The following is a 23,124-nucleotide window of genomic DNA, read 5'->3' as shown; positions in this document are numbered from 1 at the left end:
TACCGGAGAATCTTCTAACTGAAGAACTCGAGGATGATGTCTTCGCAGGGGCTGCAGAGTTTTATTTATGTGAGGTAATGGCAAGCGAAGAAAGAGAGAAATGGGACGAAACCATAATGTCAGAGATCATCAGTTTGATTAAACACGATACGTTTGAAATTACTAACAAGCAGGGACATCAGAATGTCATTGGCTGTAAATTAGTTCTGTCGACTAATAAATATTACCCTGATGGAACGGTCCAAAGGCGGAAAGCCAGACTGGTGACTAAAGAATATAGTCAACGATACGGAGTAGACTATGAGGAAACTTTTGTACCGGTCGCACGCCTGGAATCCATCAGATTTCTCATGGCACTATCTGTGGAGTACGGACTGAAGATACATCAACTTGATGTGATAACTGCATACTTAAATGCTCCGTTACGCGAGAAAGTAATTATGGAAGTTCCTGGTATGCTGAAGAAGGTGTTGCAGAAGATCACCGTAAGGTAGAGTCAACTGTTAGAGAGAAGGCAAGCAATATGTTGAGCAAGATATGCTCCGGGAGAAGTGTATGTCAATTGAAGAAGGCTCTATATGGACTTCGGCAAGCCGGACAAGATTGACATGAAGAGTTAAAGCAAAAACTGCTAAGTATAGGACGTTAACGCCCGTAGCTGGAGAACCCTGTATGTTTGTCTCACATCGTAACGGGGATATACTTGTTGTCACACTTTATGTAGATGACAAGCTACAAGGCACGTTAGTTGGATTAATGAGATTAAAGTTAAACTAACCGATAGTTTTGAAATTAAGTATCTTGGTCTTGCAAAGTTCTGTCTAGGTCTTGAAATTCACTAAGAAGCTGAATCCATTGCGGTTAACCAGCGTGAATATACTCTGGACATCTTGAAACGCTTTGAGATGAACCAGTACAATAAGGTGGCTACTCCTTATCAGAATCAAGTTCTAAGAGAAAACTGGAAGAGACGACTGTCTCAATTACAGGTAAATGGCCATATCGAGAATTAATGGACACTCTTATGTACCTATCAGTCGCTACGAGACCGGATATCTCAATTCACGAATGAGCCCCAAGATCATCATTGTCTAGCTGCTAAGCGAGTTTTAAGATATTTGGCAGGAACATTAGACCTCGAGTTGTACTTTAAGAAAACGGGACGACCAATTTTGGGATACTCCAGATTTTTCGCCGAACATATTAGCTGATCGTAATCTTTACTCTGGATTGGTATATCCTATTCCGCAGTCTGCGATCACTTGGAAGTCAACGGAACACACAAACCCTCTCCTTATTCCACGAAGGCCGATTAAGATCAAGAGTCTTAGTGAAGCGTGAAGAACGCCTTCATCATCCAGGTCTGTCCAGGAGTTGAAAATGCGTGATTGAGCGGATCAAAACTTACATCGATGACAATAATTGCCGATGTATTGCCAAAATCAAACAGCACACGAGGGTGAAGCATATGACGTCCGCCTCATTTCATCACAGAGAATATTGCAACAGGCGAAGTGCGGCTAGACTGTTCCGATAATGATATGTTGCGGACATCCTTACAAAGGCGCTGGTAGACCACCAACCCCAAAGTTCGTGCGAGTCAATGGGAATGGAGCATCCAGGAGAAGAACAAACTGGCATTCCAATTTAAGGGGCTGTAATATTCCAATAGCGCGTCTCATTGATTTAATACATCAATTTTAAGAGAGGAAAAATTCTGTACCTTGTATATGCGTAAAACTTCAAATACATTATACCTATATATATAGAGCATTCTTTCTCAACATAGCCACCCCTCTGCACATTTTATTTTTGAAGATAAAATGCTTTGCGAGATCTCAAAATTTCTGTCGACAACTCAATTACAAAAAAGCATTTAAGCATTTAAGCATATTATCTTCAAAAATAAAATGTGCAGAGGGGTGGCTATTTTGAGAAAGAATGCCTCATATATATATGTATATATATATATATATATATATATATATATATATATATATATATATATAATATATATATATATGTGTGTATAAAAAATTGAAGAAATGGAGTGTTCTAGTAAGAGGTAAAATCCCGAAAATGTTACCTTTGAATTAAGAAATCAATTTTACATAGGATTTACTTGAAGCCTTTCTTTTACAGACTCTTGCACAAATATAATAAAATGCAACGTAAATTGCATAACACAAGATGTTTAGCTACCATTATTTATATAATGTAATATTTTCTTTTAATATTAAAGTAGAGACATTGGCTTGTAATCATATAAAATTTTTGCAAACGTGTATTGCCAGAAAATATTATCGTTGTTACACATCATGTATCAAAATTACTCGATAATCTTTCTTTGTGTATCATATTTTATTTAAAACTAGCAGTAGTTAATACAATATGCAAGTTTCTAAAAATAAAAATTTTCAAAATATAAGTTTATAATATTAACGATAGTGAGATACCTAAGCCAGTTTTGCAATATTATAACAATTTATTAATTAGAATACATACGACATGATAATTTTCGTATCGACAATTTAGTATCTATGTGTCGAAAATTTTAGATAATGTTTATTAATAAGCAAAAGATTTATGCGTGTTTACGTTTGTGTAAGCATAAGAAATGTAAAAAGTTATATATTGATTACAAATGCGGTATGTCATACTCTTAATACATATAAGCAGAATGTTATATGATATCTCGTACTCGTATGTAAGCAGAAAATTTATAAGATTAAAGGAGATAATATTTTTCGGGACTACATTAAGATGAGATTGAAAGGGCGATATATGAAATCAATATTCAGTGTAAAAAATATATAATTATAATTTTAAGAGACTTATATACAAGTTGTATTCACAATATCTAACAATTCGATAGTTGCCGAAAGAACAAGATGTACCAAATCGTTGGTAGAATAATATCGCTTTCTTCTAATTCTCACATACGTATTAATTTTAAATTATACTATATAAATAGTCCAAATAAAATTACAGACCATATGTTGGTTGATATTCTAAAAAAACTATGACTTATTTGTTTAGTAATGTCATTTAGATTTCCTAATATTTAATGATAACTTCATGAGAAGGCAATCAAGATTTAATTTCTTGCAAGGGCGAATCCCAGTCGGTCGTTCTCCATGTCGAGCATGGTGTAGTATCTGCGAATAAATACATCGCCCAAAATCCATTCCACAGGATAAATATCAATCGGCTTATCCTGGAAGCCGAGGACGCAATTGTTTTCTGTTACTTATAAGACATTAAATATGGCATAATATGATATTTCTAATATTCTAAAAACAATTTAAACCTTTATATAATAATATTCTTTACCTTCAGGATGTAATCTTTACCAGAGAGTCGAAACGTCTCACCACCTATGACGAAATTGATAGGGGCCAAATTAGAAATATAATCATCGTCGCATGGCACCTTTAAACGAAGGTCAATGTTAGTAATCCATATTAATAATCCGTAGCTTATCAGACATTTATTAATTTATTTCAATAATTCATTTGAGGTGGTTGAAAGCTACCATTGCAGAAAGGAATAATCAATTACCCGATCAGTAGTAACATTGATCTGTCTCTTAAGTTCTGCGATATCCTGCGGTGGTCCTTTTATTTTAGAGAAGCCCATGTCGACGATAGCTTGACAGCCTTTCGAGCAAAAGTTGTAATTTTGTACTTGAATCCTACAGTGAGATAGCATTACCATGCAATTAGCTGACATATAATCCGTGGTTAATATACGTCTAATTTAGAAAAAAACTACATACTTATCCATTTTAAATTGCTAATATTTTTTGCGGCTAACATCCACATACGTAAACTCGCCCACGTAATGGGCATGATTGGGTTGGCCTAATATCAGTAAACCGCCGTCAGGGGAGTTCTCGTATTTTCTGTATAGGTTGTATATTTTTTACATTGCATGGAAAGACAAAGTATGTAATTCAGAAAATAATATTAAACACACGTGAGGCATACGGAAAGATACATACCGATTGAGATAGATGCTAATAATTGGTTGGGACACCACGTGTTGACGAATCATATTTGCAAAGACACTACGCGTCCCTAAGAGAGATGATTCGGAATAACCAATTCCCAGAACGCCGTCACATTGTAACTGGTCCCAAAATTGTGTCGGGAATTTTAATACTTCTCCAAAAATTTGTGATGTAACCCAAAGGGGACCAATCTACGAAACGTTGATATTATTAATAAAGTATAATTGCGCGCGGTTTTTTTTTCCGGAGAAAAATAGCAACATGTGCTTTTTGGAAAATTTTCATAGATTTATGACTGTGATTAGAATTAAATATATCATTTACTTGACTTACCATTATGTTATCGATTGATATCTGTCCGTACAATTTGACCTCTTGCCACTTTTCATTGTGGTACGATATATTGAACCTGGTTCTCTCTCGAACGTATGTGGTGGACTTTGTACGATCAAACTTTTTATGTTTCACTGCAAAAAGTAATAAATAAAATTAAATCAGTTAATATTGAAGAATCTAGAAATATAAGTTTCTCTATATTAATCTAAATATATAACTAACAGTAGTTAAATCATCAACTATATTTATGTTTACATTTTTTGCTTAACATGTGAGCTGTTTTGTATAAGAAATTATTTGTATCTTTAAAGTAAGTTGCTAAATAATGTAAATAAAAGAGTATGTAAGTATGGAACTTAGCTACATAATATTTACTTTGCCACTGATTCGAATCTTTGAAACGGTTGCTTTAAAGATTTTATAACTTTACTTGAAATGTAAATGGAATAGATACAATTCTACAGCATTATTCTTATCTTATATTTTTACTTGATATCAATCATTAAACAAGAAAAAAATTATTAAGATTATTTTAATACTTAAAACATTAATTTTTTAAATACAAATGTATGTACATATAGGAATAATAGAATGTCGGAGAGAGAGGTAGCGATGTTACGATATACTTACAGCAAGCAGGGTGGCTAACGTCGCAGTCTTTGGATGGTACCCAGAGATCTGATGAACCAATATCGATAAGTATTTTAAACTTCTGCGCTGGGGTTCCAATTGCGATAGTACCGTAGTACTGAAGATCTTTATAATCTAGATTTATACCCAACCCCGGCATTCCCGATGAACGCCGGTGTCTCGTCGTAGTCTCCGTCGAAGATTTTTCAACAAAGGATGTCCTGTATAACGGAATTCTTGAAACAACATAAAAAAAATTTTGTTATAATATTTGTTATAGTATATGTATCGTATAAACGCGAATGTATGTACATACATCGTAGAACATAAATACGAATTTCTAACAATTTATTTGATCATTTTCAAGCACTTCTTATTTAAAAACTATTAAAGCCTCAACATTTTGGCATTAAGAAATAAATGCTATCTGCATTACTCGTTAGAATGTAATTGGGTATTTTAAGTGAGATTGGTGTCATCATGAAAAGAGGATATCACACGACGCTAATCTCACTTAAAATAAGATTTTCGAAGGAATTCTCAAAGCATCTATAGAGTGTAATTAGTTTGCTCACTTTATTCCGAATTTCAAAATGCCTTTTTCTTGATACAGATTTGATACAATTGACCAATGCGATTGGTCAGTTGCCGAAAATTAAAGAATTTTATCAACATAAAGAATTTATCAAATTTAAGAATTTTATCAACATAAAGAATTTGTCAAATTTAAGAACTTTATCAACATAAAGAATTTTGTCAGTTTCTAAAAATTTTCTCAATTGTCAAGAATATTTTACATTTCCAAGAATACCTCGAATTTCTAAGAATTCGGGCTTTCAAATCCGGCTTTCGTGAAAATCAAAAGTCTGGAAAATTGACAAAGTATTGCAATTTAATTAGGAATAATCAGGAGAGAAGCAAGGTGAAATAAATCATAATTTCAAGCGTAATGAATAAAATTAATCTTGTTAACATTTAAACTATTAAAATATCTAATTTGCGTGATAATGGTACGAAATAAGCACAACATATACCTAAAGCTTCAATCAGCATCGCGAAGAGAGAACAACGATAAAATCAATATTTTTTGTGAAGGAAAAAAAAGTTCTTTCTACACTGTCTCATAAAAGTTGTATTGCACCTCTTGCGTCAATCAACTTGTGCATTTCTGCAAAACAGATTTGCCATTATAGATTTTAGCGGACAGGAGATGGACAGACGGGTAAAGAAACACACAGGCACGTTTCCAATATGGAATTAGTGTTGTATATTTTACAAAGTAAATAAAATATAAACAATCTAAAGTCGTCTAAAACACAATAGTACGAATTTCGTAGTAAATCATTCCGTGTGTCGTAAAGATAAACGATATATCAACAGGGCGACTCCTTTTTCGCTTTCCTCCACCTCGCGCATGACTCGAGGGCTGAAATAACAGGGGGTGATGAGACGGAGGGCACGGGGAAATTTAAACTGGCCGACCGAAAAATCATCGTCACCCGACCGAGTGTGAACGGTAAACCCAACCAGCCAACGGGTGACGTTTCGGCACGATGGCAACACGTGGTATCAAGGTTGCGATGACATTCGCGAAACAGTACTCTTCTCGTGTACCTCAATAATTTCTCGCGCCAAAAGGGAGAGAGAGACACGTGCAATTGTCGGATAACGATTCGCGGGGCGGTCTCGATCGATCGTAAGTTTCTTCGCGGTCGCGTTGGTCGCTTCGTAATAGAGTAAGATGGCAGTTACCGTTAGACTTTTACAGTATAATTGCAGTCGTCGCGCGTTCGCGTCGTATTTTCATCGTAACGATTAGAAGTCTGAATGCGGGGGGGAGGGAGAGGGGAGGGCGTACGTGCGGTTCACGTGCTTTCGGAGGCAGATATACCCGCGTACAGAGATCGTCGCGTGGAGGGAAGAAATCCGAGGTGGATGCGGATCGCGCGTATAGCACCGCCAATTTAACTAACTAGAATTATTACACGAAGCGTGTGGAATAAAACGTGGCAGTTTATACGGATCGTCGTCGTCGAAACGCTCGTCCGGCGTTCCACCTGCTTTTTTTTCCGCCACGAATATAGAACAGACAAAAACGTAGAGCTCGACCCGCTCCGCTCAAGCGCTCGCACGAGCAGGCCCGAGCGACGCGATGCATAAAACTTGGCGGTTCCACCCGGAGAGGAACCAATAAACGGCAGCTTATTCTCTGATTCATAGATTCTCTGTCTCTCGTTAAACTTAACTTTGTTTATACGATCAATCGCGGCGCGTTCGCGATCTTTTGCCTAAATCGTTTTTAGCCTTAATATAGTTAAGCCGAGAAATAATCTTGACGTGGATCGGACCGATCTCGCTCGGAAACGGCCCCTGGCAGTTTACGGAGCACGGTGGTCGAGCTGACGGACGCGTTTTCGTCGACGTGGGCCGGGGCGTAGGACGAAGGAGCACGTGGTATTATCACTTGAGTGGCTGGCGATCGGACGCGAGGCGCCAATTCGCATTAACGAAACGACGGACCGCAGCTTACATAAATTCTCGCGCGATTTTTTTTCTCTTACTTTTATACTCTCCTCTTTATTCTCTCGCTATTTACTTTTTTTTTAACTCTTCTCTCTTCTCTTTTACCTTACGGCGAGGGGTTCCCGCGTACGCGTCGGAGGCTTTTACACGCTATTTACACCGCGATTACGAAGTCACGGACGTTTCGTTGACTAGTTGTGACCGCGATCGAAGTCGCACTCGGCCTCGCTTAGCTCAAACGCGACAACCCCGAGGGTGGTTCCAGCTTGGGGACGAACAGGTTTCCTGATCCGTCACGCTCCTGGTCCCGATTGGCACAGGGATTGCCCGACTGGTGCTTGGGATGGCCAGGCCCGGAGATTGGCCCGAAGTGGGCACGGGCCTCCTTGCTGGTATGACGCGCCAGCTGTAACATCCTGGAATGCAAACGGATCTTCCTTTATCTCATTACCTTGCAAGCTATAGGACATATTTTTAGTTTAGAATTTGGGAAATGTCAAACATATGACAATACCGATATGATAATACAATTAATTTAGAGAAAAGGCCGTTTTATGGTCAAAATATTGGATTTTGATTGCCTAATAATATTATTTGCGTGAATTTATGTAATTTATTACCCCATCAGCAAACCACGCGCCGTTACTTTCGGGCGTTACTTGAAACGTAGTTTCGACCAAAAGTTATAGAACAGTGCTATCACATAATTAAATTATATTATCAATATTATTTATAGGCAACAAAGATCTAGTCCTGATCTAGTAAAACAGCCTTTTCTCTAAATTGATTGAGAAATGTGTTCAGGTAATATATATTTAACTGTCGGCTTTTAAGTAATTTGGGTAATCAATAATCAGTTTAAGTATTATGTATTTTAAATTAGATCTAACGTCGAATTTTGATAGTCAATAATGTGTTAAATATAAAAACGAACGATTAGCTTAGAGATCCGGAAGTATCGTGGGAGAAATTGAAGAAATTAAATAATCAACCGGCGATAGGCTTACTTGGGTCTTCCTTTTCCAGGAAACAATTTTCTCTCAAAAATCGGTGAGGGTTCTGTAGACGTGTTAGATTCTGATCCATGGTACAGGAAGTCTGCAAGCAAACGTTTCCCCTTTGTCTCTTATTTCTAATTTGCTGATGAATGTAAATGATTAATCACAAGTGCTCTCGCGATCTCACGCGGCAGGCACTTCGTCGTGGATCTACATTGCGCGATGCATAACAGGCGGTTCGTGCAGACAAGACTGCAACCAAAGAAAGCGTGTATCGCATGCACGTATATACGTGCATCGAACAAAATTATCTCTGTGGAAAAACAAACAAACCGACGGTAGGACGAAAGTGCTCGCAGCTATTAGAAGCAGTGGAAAACGCGAGCCTCGCGGAAACGGAAATCGAAGCGTGGCGTAGGATTTTCGGGTACGAAAGCAGAGAGAGAGAGAGAGAGAGAGAGAGAGAGAGAGAGAGAGAGAGAGAGAGAGAGAGAGAGAGAGAGACAGAAAAAGAGAAAAAGAAAAAGAGAGAAAAACAGGTGAAAATATTGCATACTGTGGACGCGCGAGTCGGCCGCAGATGCCGAGTGGTGCGAATCGGCGGTCTTTCTCGACCGGATCGCACGAGGAGCGACGAGCGACCTCAAGATTAGAGCAGAATCGTCGAGGATCTCGTGAGTACGCGAGCTTCCGCCTAACCGGATCGATAATTAATTTATTTCGTCGGGATTGTTGCACGTATTCAAGGAGCGTGTAGCGGGAATCTAGAGAGCGAAAGATGTTCGCTTAGTCAAGCGGACAACCCTCGGGCAGTTGAGAATTAAATGAATCGAATATGTTCTCCTGCAAAAATAAATGTCCATTAAATTCAGATATCAATCATATTTGTACACATTTAATTTTATAAAAATAAGTTTCTCTTGTTATTCATTGTAATCAACTTTTTAAAGAAAATATTATACTAAAATATTATTCGTTATTAAATTGAAAAACGCCATATCAAGATATTAAAGATACATTTCATTTATAAATTTCATTACATGTATAAATAATAGAATATCGAAGAGATGGCGATTATTATGATATACTTACAGCAAGCAGGTTGGCTAAGCAGGATGCAGTTTGTGGATGGCACCTAGAGATCTGAGGAACCAGTGTCGAAAAGTATTCTAAACATCTGCGGTGGAGTTCCAATTTTGATAATACCATATAGTATTGAACATTCTTATTATAATTAGTCAGAGTAACCGTAGCCAAACGGAGCTGTATCATATTATTGTCCGTCGAAGATTTTCCAACGGTGTATGTCCTGTATAACGGGATTCTTGAAACAACATAAAGAACATTCCATTATGTTATACGCATATATGTATCATATAAACAAGAATGTACAAATATCATAGAACATAATTACGAATTTCGGATAATTTATTTGATCATTTTCAAGCACTTCTTATTTAAAAACTATTAAAGCTACATTTTGGCATTAAGAATTAAATGTTACCTACATTTATATATTTACGCATTAGAATGTAATTTAAGTGCTTTAAATGCAAGTTGCTCTGTACACAACGTACGCTGATTTCACTTAAGATAAGAAGTTCAAAGGGATCCTTAAAGCATCTCTTAGTCTGCTCATTTTATTGGGACTTTAAAAACGCGTTTTTCCCACGTACTTGGTGTACAATTATCGTATTTATTGAAGTATTTATTGCGAATTCTGCGTTGATTCCAAGAAGTTGAAAGCGCGATCTCTATACAGTATTTATCACGCGGACGTCGATATAAATGTGCAATGTCTGTACATAATATGTACTCACTCATGTAACTTTGCATTGATTACTACAAAGTTGAGCACCACGATTGCCATGAAGAGTCGATCACTATCCTTCCGAACGCTGCTTATATACAACTACGTATTTACGTTCTTGTCTTTATAAGAAGGTGAAAAGGAGGACGGTAAAGCAAATAAACAGTTATTCTTTTTAGTTAAAGAGTTATTTTAAAAGTTCTATAAACATTAAGCTTCTAACAACCCAATAGCTCTTTTCAGTAATTTAATCTATATCCTTCATATTGGAATTAATAGTTGGTCAAAAATATAATAAAATGCAACGTAAATTGCATAACACAAGATGTTTAGCTACTATTATTTATATAATGTGACATTATCTTTTAATATTGAAGTAGAGACATTGGCTTGTAATCATATAAAATTTTTGCAAACGTGCATTGCAAGAAAATTTTAACGTTGTTACACGTCATGTATCAAAATTGGGTTCTCAAGTAAAATTTTTTTATTAAGCGGTATCCATAATTAATGTAGAGAATCTAAGCCGATTTTTAGTACTTTTTGAATTTAAAAAAAAACCTAAATTTGAGAAAGTTATAGCTTTCTAAAGTTTCTTTGATGACGGCAACTTCAAAAGATTTCGCAACAACATTATGACGTCACGCACATTTTCGTGTACTATATTTTCTTCAATTTTGAAGATATTGCAAAAATTCAAAAAGTTTACAAAGAAAGTATGCCATGATCTATCAGAATATACTGTTGGGTAAAAGTCGGTTAAAGACCGAATTACTTGATAATCTTTCTTTGTGTATCATATTTTATTTAACACTAACTGTAGTTAATACAATATGCAAGCTTCTAAAAAAAAACAATTTTAAAATATAAGATTACAATATTAACGATAGTGAGATACCTAAACCAGTTTTGCAATAACAATTTATTAATTAGAAAACATACGACATGATAATTATTCGTATCGACAATTTGGTATCTATGTGTCGAAAATTTTAGACAATTCTTATTAATAAGAAAAAGATTTATGCGTATATACGTTTGTGTAAGCATAAGAAACGTAAAAAGTTATATATATTTTGTTTACAAATGCGGTATGTCATACTCTTATACATATAAGCAGAATGTTATATGATATCTCGTACTCGTATGTAGGCAGAAAATTTATAAGATAATATTAAACAAGAAAATAAACAACACATTAACATAAATTAAACAAGATAATATTTTTCGGGATACTACATTAAGATAAGATTGAAAGGGCGATATATGAAATCAATATTTAGTGTAAAAAATATATACTTCATTTTAATAGACTCATATACAAGTTGTATTCACAATATCTAATAATTCGCGAATTGCTGAAAGAACAAGATGTACCAAATAGTTGGTAAAAATAATATCGCAATATACCACATACCAACACATAAATAATAACAAATAAAAATTACAGGCCAATAGGCACATGCGAGTCGATATATTCTAAAAAACTTTGACTTATTTGTTGATTGATTGTCATTTAAATTTTCTAATATTTAATGATAACTTCATGAGAAGGCAATCAAGATTCAATTTTTGGCCATAGCGAATCCCACTCGTTTGTTCTTCATGTCGAATACCGTGTAATATCTGCGTATGAATAAATCGCCCAAAATCCATTCTATCCTATTCAAATTAATTGGATTATCTTAGAATCCGAAAATGCATATGCCTTCTTTGACCTATGAGACATTAAATATGACATCATTAAATATGGCATCTAATATTTTAAAAACAATTTAAACCTTTATATAATAATATTCTTTACCTTTACGATATAATCGTTACCAGAGAGTTCAAACTTCTTACTACCTATGACGAAATTGATACGGGGCAGATGAGAAATCTTAATTGTTACAGTTCACCTTTAAACGAAAGTCAATGTTAGTAATCCATATTAATAATCCGTAACTTATCAAACATTTATTAATTTATTTCAATAATAATTTATTTAAGGTAGTTGAAAGCTACCATTGCAGAAGGGCGGCGGTGTAGTCTAGTGGTAGAGCGCCAGACTCGTAATCTGAGGAACCAGGTTCGAGTCCACTAGAGCCATGAATCATGGAAAAGTTTTTTTCCGAAAAAACCGCGCCCCTCCGTGCAGATGCGGAGAAAATTCGGACATATAATTCGTGGTTGACATACGTCTAATAATAAAAAAAAAAAAAAAAAAAAAACGCGCAATTATACTTTATTAATAATGTCAACGTTTCGTAGATTGGTGGCCTAAAGGTTACATCACAGAAGTTCGGAGAAGTATCAATTTTTCGACAGACTTATAGACTGATGTCCCATAAGTCTGTCAAAAAATTGAATACTTCTCCAAATTTCTGGGATGTAATCAATAGGCCACCAATCTACGAAACGTTGACATTATTAATAAAGTATAATTGCGCGTTTTTTTTTTTTTTTTTTTTTTTATAATAGCAACATGTGCTTTTTAGAAAATTTTCGTAGATTATGACTGTGATTAGAATTAAATATATCATTTACTTGACGATGACTTACCTTTACGTTATCGATAGAAAAGTTCCCGTACAATTTGCCACTTTGCCACCTTTCATTGCGGTAAGTAATAGAAAATTCTTCTCCTTCTGGCACGTATGTGTAGGACATGGTATTATCATATGTATTATGTTCCACTGCAAAAAGTAGTAAATAAAATTAAATCAGTTAATATTAAAGAATCTAGAAATATAAATTTCTCTATATTAATCTTCTAGGTGCTTAAGTTTTAAACTTTTTTACTTGACAATGATCACATATTACATCCATTTTCCCAATTATTACACTCGGATGAAATTGATATTCGTAATTTAAATTATAACTAAATGCCTCTAATTTCAAACTGGACCGCATAAATGTTTTCGTGGATTAAACATGTCGTAACCGGTTTTTTTCTACTCGAGTTTCACACTATTGAGTCAATTCCGCTTTTCCAATATTTCACTTACCGATCAGCGAAATAATTTAATAATAAAAAAATATTAAAAATTAAAACAATTTTTTTAAACAGAATTGAATAAATGCACATTTATAGTTTTTATCCTATTTAATTATCACGAATGAAGGAAATATTGATACCATTTTAATAAGTAAAGAGAGAGATATCGTATGAACATACACGCTGAATTTTCATTATATTAATAATGCCAATAACGCGGCATATATTGAAGAATATATTGAATTTTGAAATTTCCGCACTCAACAATTTACTTTCACTTGAAGGTGTCGTACGCAGTATTAAATAGCTGATCTCATTAATTTGGACGTATAGTCTCTTTGTTTAGCGGCCAAATGCAAATCCAAACTTCTCAACATTCTCGCTCGAATTTCTTGCGCGTTCGATTCCCGTTTATGAAAATCACTCGCTAGAATTCTACCTTCCGAATGCAACGGTTCGTTTCGTTGAAGATTGTCGAGTCCGATCGTATTTAACGAGGAGGATTTATTTCGTATGATTCCTGCATGATGGTTTTCATGAATTCAAGGGCCATTCTCCGACAAGTATCGAAACCCAGTAATTGTATCCTTTTACTGTGAACGGCATCCATACGGTGATTTCTCCAGCGTGTTTCCCTGTCTATTATTTTAGTGAGAGAATTGGGTGTCCCGGGTAGATCTTGAAATACTTTACTAAGGATTTCCTTCGTTAAATCTTCTTCACTGCCCGATGCGTCTAAAATAACAGAAATATTTTAATAAATTTGACGATTGCTAGTTTGTGATCATAAGGATTAAATATTAACTCATACATACACAGAAGCATAAAATGTCTTGCTAAAATATTTATTCGTATTACGGTTTGCATTTTAGATTTGGGAGATAAAAAGAACAAAAAGAAATAAATAAAGGTATTTAACAATCAAAAATTAAATTTTTAATTTTTAAATTTTTATCAAAAAATTTCTTCGCATATCTATGAGATATTATAATTTGCCTTGTCTATAAGTCGTCAAAATTTTTTGGAAAATAAAACAAGTCACATTTTGTTCTATATATCACGCGTACGACACGGAAATGCCGTCATTGTTACACGCCGACGAGCGTTCGCCACACAATTTCTCACTTTCACACTCGCGGCGCGTGTCACGACACTCTCGCACAAATAAGATGACTCGTTTAGAAATCAGTAGCTCTTTATTACGACTCTCGATATAATAGAGGAGCTCGGGACGACACGTCCGAACGAGACGCGTCCCAGAGTAAATCTGAACATCAGGTATAACAGGAAAATCAATAGTTAATTGAGCATCTCGCAATCAATATTAGTAAACAGCATCCGTCGCTAAGGACGGTTCGCGACGCGACATTAAATAACGGGCGACTCGCATATATGCGCGACACGAGGACAGCACGGGCGTAACAATATTAAAAGTCCCCACGTGTAGACGCTACGTTGCGGGCAGGGGAGGGTCCAAAAGGTCCAAAAAATTAGTTTTTCGCAAATAACTCGGAAAATATCAACTTTACGGATATTTATGTAGATATCAAAATTGTAGCTTACAAAATTCCGCACAATTTCGTTTTTTATTCAAGTTTGTACGACCAAATAAAGCAGAAATAGAATTTTTTTAAACATCAGTAGTTTTGCGACGCAACGAAAACGCATACGTGCTTCGCGCATTTTTTGCTAATATCTCGAAAATGGACTTTCGAATCGAAAAATGTTTTAAATAAAAGTTGTAGAGAATCTAATTACGAACAATTTCGTTTTTTATTCATTTCTGTAAGGTCCAAATTCGCCAAGTTATTAATTAAAAGACAATTTTATTTTATGTTGATAGTGGATGTTTTGCATGTAAAAATCAGTATTAACTCTGAAAGTATAGGTCGTACACATATAGTATGTATAATGAAAGTTAAAGAGAATAAAATTTTGAACATGTTGATGTATGCATGAATCCATTTTGGTAAAGATAGCTTGAAGTTAAGAGCAAAAAACATGAAAAAATGTCATTTTTTAGTGCATTTTGGAAAATAACTTTTTCTAATTGGTTGGAGACAGTAATGTTGTGTATTTTTCTTGAAGATATTTTAATTATCTTTAAAATGAGACGTCGTAGACCTTTTTTCATTAAAACGTTGATGAATTACAGGCGTTTAAATATTGAAGAAAAAAAAATCAATTTTTGTTAAATTAACATTTTAGTCCAAAAATATATGGATAATAATTTTTCAAAAATTTATTTTACCTTGTTTTCATTACTTCATATATATATGAACGTGCTGGAGTAGTATAAGTCCTTCGCAAAGTATGTTTTATTTAAAAAAAAGTTCATGAATATTGCTGTATTTTTGATAAATTGTGGAAAAATTGCATTATCATTCCTTTTTTGTAAATATCTCCGTTTCTATTAACTTTACGAAAAAACTTCAAGAGACCGAAATTAAAGCTGACAAAATTTACTATAAAATAGAGTTTATGACATGTAATTTTAAATGCACTGTGATGGGAAACTAGCGTTTCAAAGGACAGGTAAGTTTACATATGTATAGCAGATCATCACTATGAGTCGCCTGAAATGATGAAAAAACGTGTCCTTAACATTTTTCTGTACCTATTGAAGTGTCAGAAGTTATTCTTGGGGTCTTTCTGAATCGTTTGGTACTAGGCCGATATTTTTAGGACCGATAGTACTGTACATAGGTATTAAAGATTGAGAAGAGTCCGAAGTCGGTATGCAACGCGCGGCGTGGCAAACACGTTATGACTCGTTTTATTTAAAAAATCATAACTCACAAACAAATTGACGAAGCTTAATGATCAAACACGCAAATTAAAGCTAAAAGTAGTGCGAATGAGAAAAAAATATAAGATAATTATTAATTAAATAAGAATACTTAATTTCGTCGCCGCAAATTTAGTAATTTTTAAATGGTACAGAAGGACTTTAAGGGGATGCTGGAGCCGTAGCCGAACTCGATCGGCGTCGGTAAAGAAGACCGGCGAACTATATCTGTCCTTGTATAGACAAAGATATAGACAAGGATAGCACGCTACATTGCACGCACACATACGCACGATGCACACCGACATTATACTTTTATATTACGCTTCCAAATCTTGATTTGAGGGGTTTATCGATGTTTTTCTTGTTGTGCAATTCGGGGAAACTTGTTTTCGCGTTCGTACCAATGGTATATCTCTTATATGAAATACATCTTGTGACGAGCTGACAGCTCGCCGCAACTCGAGACGCCATATTGGGATAAGAGTAGGATAAGGAAATCTGTACTTCCGTAATTTTTTCTCGTTTTCTATATAAAATCGGAGTTTCCCCGAATCATTAATGTATGTACTGTAATTCTGGAGAAGGATTTTTAATTCTGTCAAATTAATACGACGCTACGTGCCGACAAAAAATGCCGGTAAAACAGACGGCTCCAGCATCCCCTTAAGGACTTAAAGAATGCTAGAAAAAGAATTTCTGAATAAGAAAAAACGAATTTGAAGTGTGACAGATATTTTTTATGTAAAAAAATTAATTTATTATATACTATTTTATTAATATTATTATTATTTATTATTTATTATTATTATTATTTATTTATTATTTGTTATTTATTTTTAATTTTTTTTATTAATTTATTAATTTATTAATTTTTTTATTTTTTTTCTTAAATTAATAGCATGTAAATGCAAATCAAATTGCACCGGGTCATGTGGCTGCAAAAAGGCAGGGTTAAGATGTTCTGACCTCTGTGCTAATTGCAAACAGAACGGCTGCCTAAATATGTTTGTATCTGACGAAATGAACGATTCCGAATCGGATGAAGACTATTCAAATAGTGCAAATGAAGAAGAAGAAGAAGAAGACTAACAACTAATTTCCATCGTATCTCTTCTATGGCGGTTATAAATTATTTAAATATTTATATTTCCTCGATTTTTCACTGTACAGAAATGAATAAAACACGAAATTGTTCGTAATTAGATTCTCTACAACTTTTATTTAAAACATTTTTCGATTCGAAAGTCTATTTTCGAGATATTAGCAAAAAATTCGCGAAGCACGTACGCGTTTTTGTTGGGTCGCAAAACTACTGGTGTTTAAAAAAATTCTATCTCTGCTTTATTTGGTCGTACAGACTTGAATAAAAAACGAAATTGTGCGGAATTTTGTAAGCTACAATTTTGATATTTACATAAATATCCGTAAAGTTGATATTTTCCGAGTTATTTGCGAAAAACTAATTTTTTGGACCTTTTGAACCCTCCCCTGCCCGCAACGTAACGTCTACACGTGGGGACTTTTAATATGTTGAATAGTATCCTAAAACAAGCCTGTTTACAAAGTTTCAGCCCAGTCAGTATTATTTCCTCCAAATTGACAAATTTCGAGTCATTTTACTGGGCTATCATGTCGCATTGAGAGTCATGCGTGAATTTGACGAGATTGCTAAGATATCATACGAAAATGGTTTCCACCTAGTTGCACACGGATTGACGTCGTTCCATATGATTCCTATACTGCATGGAATTTAATTTCATGCAGAACTTTTCAAGATATCTGTGACAATTGATATAAGCCCTATGGATACTTCCATCTTTACTTGTTCCCATTATCAGCAATAGAGAAATAAATTTTGTTTTATAAATATGTCATTTCATTATGACAACTAATTGTTCAAATAAGTCATTTTGACATAAAAAGTTTGTCGTAATACTAGGTGCGCAACTAAGTTTCCGGGTTTTTTTTATCAATAAAAAATGAAAAATTTCAAGAGAAATACAAAAAATGGCTTATTCAAAGTATCGTCCTTCGCTAACTATACATTTTCGCCATCTCTCTGGCAATACATGAATACCGCGACGATAAAACGACGCGTCTTTGGACCGAAACCATTTATCCAACCAATTTTGCACTTCTTCGAAATTGGTCAAGTGTAGCCCAGCCAAGCCATGCGCCATCGACCGGAACAAGTGATAATCGGAAGGCGCCAGGTCTGGCGAATACGGCGGGTGCGGTAGCAGATCCCATTTGAGCGTTTTGATGGTGTCCTGGACGATGGAACTGCGATGGCACGGAGCGTTGTCGTGCTGCAATATCACTCGTTCGTGTCTCGTATACCATTCTGGCCGTTTTTCGAGCAATGCATGGTTTAAATTGGTCAGTTATTGTTGGTAGCAATGCGCATTGACAGTTTCGCCCGGTTTCAGCAGCTCATAGTACACGATTCCTTTCTGGTCCCACCAAACGCAGAACATTGTCTTCTTTCCAAAACGATTTGGTCGTGCCGTCGATGTTGATTTTTCACCAGGTGAAAGCCACGATTTTTTGCGTTTGGGATTCTCTAAATATATCCATTTCTCATCGCCAGTAACAATTCGATGAAGAAAACTCTTTCTTTCATGCCGCAAAAGCAAAATTTCGGAAGTGGCTCTTCGATTTTCCATCTGTCTCTCAGTCAACTCATGCGGCACCCATTTTCCTTCCTTTTGAATTTTTCCCATGGCATGTAAACGTTTGGAAATACCTTGGTGAGTCATGTTTAATGCCTCCGCAAGTTGATTTTGTGTTTGCGTATCATCTTCATCCAATAACGCTTGCAGATCGGCGTCCTCAATTGTTTTTGGTCTTCCGGAGCGCTCCTTGTCCTCAGTGTCGAAATCGCCACTTCTGAAGCGTTTAAACCAATCTTCACAGGTAGTTTTCGATGGTGCATGTTCGCCGTAGGCCTCCTCAAGCAAACGACGTGCTTCAGCTGCATTTTTTTTCAAGTTAAAACAGAAAAGCAAAGCTTCCCGCAAATGCTGTTTATTTGGCACAAAATTCGACATCTCCATTGTTAGAAAAAATATTTTTGCGTTGCGATATGTATTGGTATAACGACTGGTTATTGTTAACAGATGTCCAAGCTATAACTTCAGACAACTTCAAACATTTAAATCGAGTACATGTGTTATTGGTGCCATCTATGTGTGAAACCCGGAAACTTAGTTGCGCACCTAGTATATTGGGCAAAGGAAACGAGCTTTGTTCAAAACTTTGTAAGGAAGGTCTGGAATGTCATCTTATTCCATTGCACAATGTTGTAAAAGTTCTTGCCGGTGATTTCGAGTGTACAAGTTACGCAATGCATGAAAGGATATAAAGTACGAGAAGAGTTTTGCATTACCTTGATCACCATTATCAGTTTCTGCGATGTATGCTCCTTCCCTGATCTCTCGTTGTAATTCTAGAACTCTGGCTAAAGCCAACTGGAGATATTCTCTTGTATTTGGATCCTGTAGAAAGATGAGATACATATACACTCGAATACTATATGGGACACATTTCTAGCCACGTTAAAAATTAGTTTTTACAATATTATTTCATTTTATCTTTAATACGTCAGATATCGATCTTTATCTACTATAACTGATAATTTATACTTATTAAATAATTAATTAACTGCTTATACTACTTCATTAATTAATAATTTAAAATATAAAGGAAAATAAACCTTTGTGTGTGCATTTTGTTAATAATCTAAAATATGTAAAAAATTTTTTTAATTTACACATTCCGTGTGGAAATCTAACAAAAATATAGTAAGCGTATATATTGCTTTATATGTATACACCGGCCTCTGTCACAATTGAAAAGCTTTTGTTACAGATAAATTAATTGGCCAGAACGATCTATATTATATTAAAAGATAAACTATCAAATGCAATTATATTGCGATTTAAAATATGTGACAAAATGAAAAAAGATTTAAAATGTTTTACAAACTTTTTTAATTGATTAAGCGCAAAATATAATAAAATTCCATTATTTAAACTATTTAAAGCTTTATAAATTTCATAAAACTTCGAGCATTGGTAAAATTTATATAGAAAAAATGTTACCTCATTAATCGCAAAAATGACTTCGTGATCGATAGGCGTAAAGAGAAATAGAGAAATAGGAAAATTTAGATCATATTTGTCCCTGGTATAATAAATTGCTTTATGCCTTCATGATTTTGTAAGAAGATAAACACAACTTGAAAATGAATACAATTTTTATTTGATATACTAAAATAAAATAACTCTTCAAGATGAATACGATTATACTGCTTATTAAATGTAATAATTGCGAACAAAGAAGAACACAAGAAGCATTGTCTAACATTGTTAAGTGTCTCGATAAATGCCGACAAATAGCTTCTTTATATATTTATTTATTTATTTATTAAAACAATATTATCGATATCTATTCATATTTTTAATCAAGCTCTACAACTCGTACTTACAATTATATATTATATACTAGCTGGTTACCCGGGCTTCGCCCGGGAGTCGTTTTTCTTGAAACGACTTCATTTGTGTTTCAATATCCTTATTGTGGACAACCATAAGGAGTGTCGGGTGGTTGATTTAAAGACGGTAGTTTAACTTTTATGCATGAATAACACATTTAAGGTGCTTAAGTTTTAAACTTTTTTACTTGATAATGATCACATATTGCATCTATTTTCCCAATTATTACATTCGGATAAAATTGATATTCGTAATTTGAATCATAACTATAAATGCCTCTAATTTCAAATTGGACCGCATAAATGTTTTCGTGGATTAAACATGTCGTAACCGGTCTTTTTCTACTCGAGTTTCACACTATTGAGTCATTTCCGCTTTTCCGATATTTCACTTACCGATCAGTGATAACATCCCTTGGTTTACCCAAGCGTTTTTTCGGGAATTTTGAGATTGCTCGCTCGCGATGTACACAGAACCTCGATTTTTCAATTAAAAAACCAAGGAATAAAATCGGTAATCACCGATTCTCACCAAATTCAATATAATAATATTTTATCCATAAAAAAAAATTAGCTTGATATCTCAAAATTTGCAAAAATCAAAACAATTACATACATTTTTTTAGACTGAAATCGGTAACCCCTTTATTAGGAAATTCTACCCCTGTTTTATATACAATTCTTTAAAATTCGGCCAATTATTTCCCGAAAAATTTGAAAAATTTCAGATACCGGTTCCAATAAAAATCGGTAACAAAAAACTATACAGTTTATAGCACTCCCCGGGAAATTCTACCCCTGTTTTATATACAATTTTTTAAGATTCGGTCAATTATTTCCCGAAAAATTGAAAAATTTTCGGATACCGGTTCTAAAAAAGATCGGTGACGAAAAATTATACACTTTATGGCACTCCCCGGGAAATTCTACCCTTGTTTTATATACAATTCTTTAAAATTCGGTCAATTATTTCTTGAAAAATTGAAGAAATTAGAAAAACCGGTTTCCAGAAGATCGGTAACGAAGAACTATACACCCTATAGCACTCCCCGGGAAATTCTCTACCCCTACTTCATATATAATATATACTTTCAAAATCGGTCCAATAGTTTCTAAGATTACCCCGAACAACAGTACAAACGTTTCCCCTTTATATAAATAGTAGAGAAATAGCTAGGTAGTGTGTAGTTTAAGGGTTAAGCAATTCGGCAATTAACCATGCAATTGGTCAGTTGTTGATCGCAATTACGACAATATATATATAGCAATATTATATCTTCCTTTCCAACTCTCCACTTTTTCACATCTCGGCGTCAATTGTTGAGAAAATCGGTTAATGAAATAAATGAGTAGTTTTTTCGTTGTGAACTGATTTTCGTGAAACCAGTACTAAAAATTTTCCAGAAAACAGAGCTAAATCTTAAAAAAAAATTAAACAAGCACAGTAACAACTATGCCGCAAACTGTCTTTCGTTGAATAATAGTGATAGTACAATATTGACGTAGCTACGTCTACTTTCCTTCGCTGAATACTTTAACATGAAATAGTGACAGTTGACGTAGTTCTACGTTGTTGTTTGCGGCACAGTTGTTACTGTGCCCGTTTTTGTTTCTCTTTATATCTTTATAAATACTTAGTAAAATAATGCCTATTTAGGTAAATAAAACCATTACCCACAAATTGGTCCAGGAAAGTTACGGATTTATTTAAAATAGAAATCTTTTAATTTATAAAAATTTCATCATTTAAGTTATTGTTACGTACGGAAATTTTATACTAAAATTTCGGACGACACGTTAAAATTTTGAACACTTTAGACGACGCACATTATCTCGGAATTCCGAGTGTTAATGTAAATGTTTAGTTTATCTTACGGTTATCGAACTGCCGTTGATAAGCTGAGGTTCAGATGAGGCCCAAAACTACGCATCTAAGAAGCTTCTAAAAGATCTCTTCCCTTGAGACGCGTAGAAAGTGGTGAGAATCTCGCGCGGGGGGTTCTGGCCATTTTCGGGTATATTTCGGATATAAATAGGGCGGAAAACGCCGCGAAGACACAATTACTTTTCAACTTCAGCTCTAACACATAGTTTTTGGCTTCGTTAGTCACATAGTCTTAGACTTCGGCTCTTGACTTAACTCTTATTCGTTTTGCGTATCACATCTGTTCGCTACAGTCCCAGATTTAAATATGCAAAGATGCGTGCGTTAGCTTGTCTCGTATTTATCGCTCTGGCATACGCCATTCAAGGTACGAATTCATAAATTATTATAATAAATATTTTACCATAATAAAAAAACCGATATAGAGATAGATATAAAAAAAGGTACAACTACGTTTTTCTAATAATTCATATAGATAGTATAAAATAATTACTTTCCAACATAAGCAAAATTATCAGTAATAGCATAAATGTCCGTTTTATAGCATTTATAGTTTGTGTAAACATTTCTGTACGCATATGTAATATATATATATATATATATATATATATATATATATATATATATATATATGGAGGGGTAAAAACCACAGTGATGTAAGTCA

At 34.5% G+C, this 23,124-nt stretch overlaps 1 protein-coding gene and 1 pseudogene across 1 annotated transcript; both read right to left on the bottom strand.

Moving 5' to 3' along the window:
* Positions 1-3,097: 3,097 nt before the first annotated feature.
* Positions 3,098-5,138, bottom strand: LOC139817802 (lysosomal aspartic protease-like). The gene is made up of 7 exons (XM_071786097.1): positions 4,979-5,138; positions 4,346-4,479; positions 4,004-4,203; positions 3,827-3,904; positions 3,562-3,694; positions 3,334-3,432; positions 3,098-3,217 (listed from the first exon to the last, which is right to left on the bottom strand). Exons 1-7 carry the CDS (start codon positions 5,136-5,138, stop codon positions 3,098-3,100), a joined length of 924 nt encoding a protein of 307 aa, XP_071642198.1.
* Positions 5,139-11,587: 6,449 nt separating this feature from the next.
* On the bottom strand, positions 11,588-19,794 carry LOC139817699 (uncharacterized; annotated as a pseudogene).
* Between the last annotated feature and the right edge of the window lie 3,330 nt (positions 19,795-23,124).

Source organism: Temnothorax longispinosus, chromosome 8 (assembly GCF_030848805.1).
Source record: "Temnothorax longispinosus isolate EJ_2023e chromosome 8, Tlon_JGU_v1, whole genome shotgun sequence".
Classification (NCBI taxonomy): Eukaryota; Metazoa; Arthropoda; class Insecta; order Hymenoptera; family Formicidae; genus Temnothorax; species Temnothorax longispinosus.
This window is presented reverse-complemented; position numbering and strand designations above follow the sequence as displayed.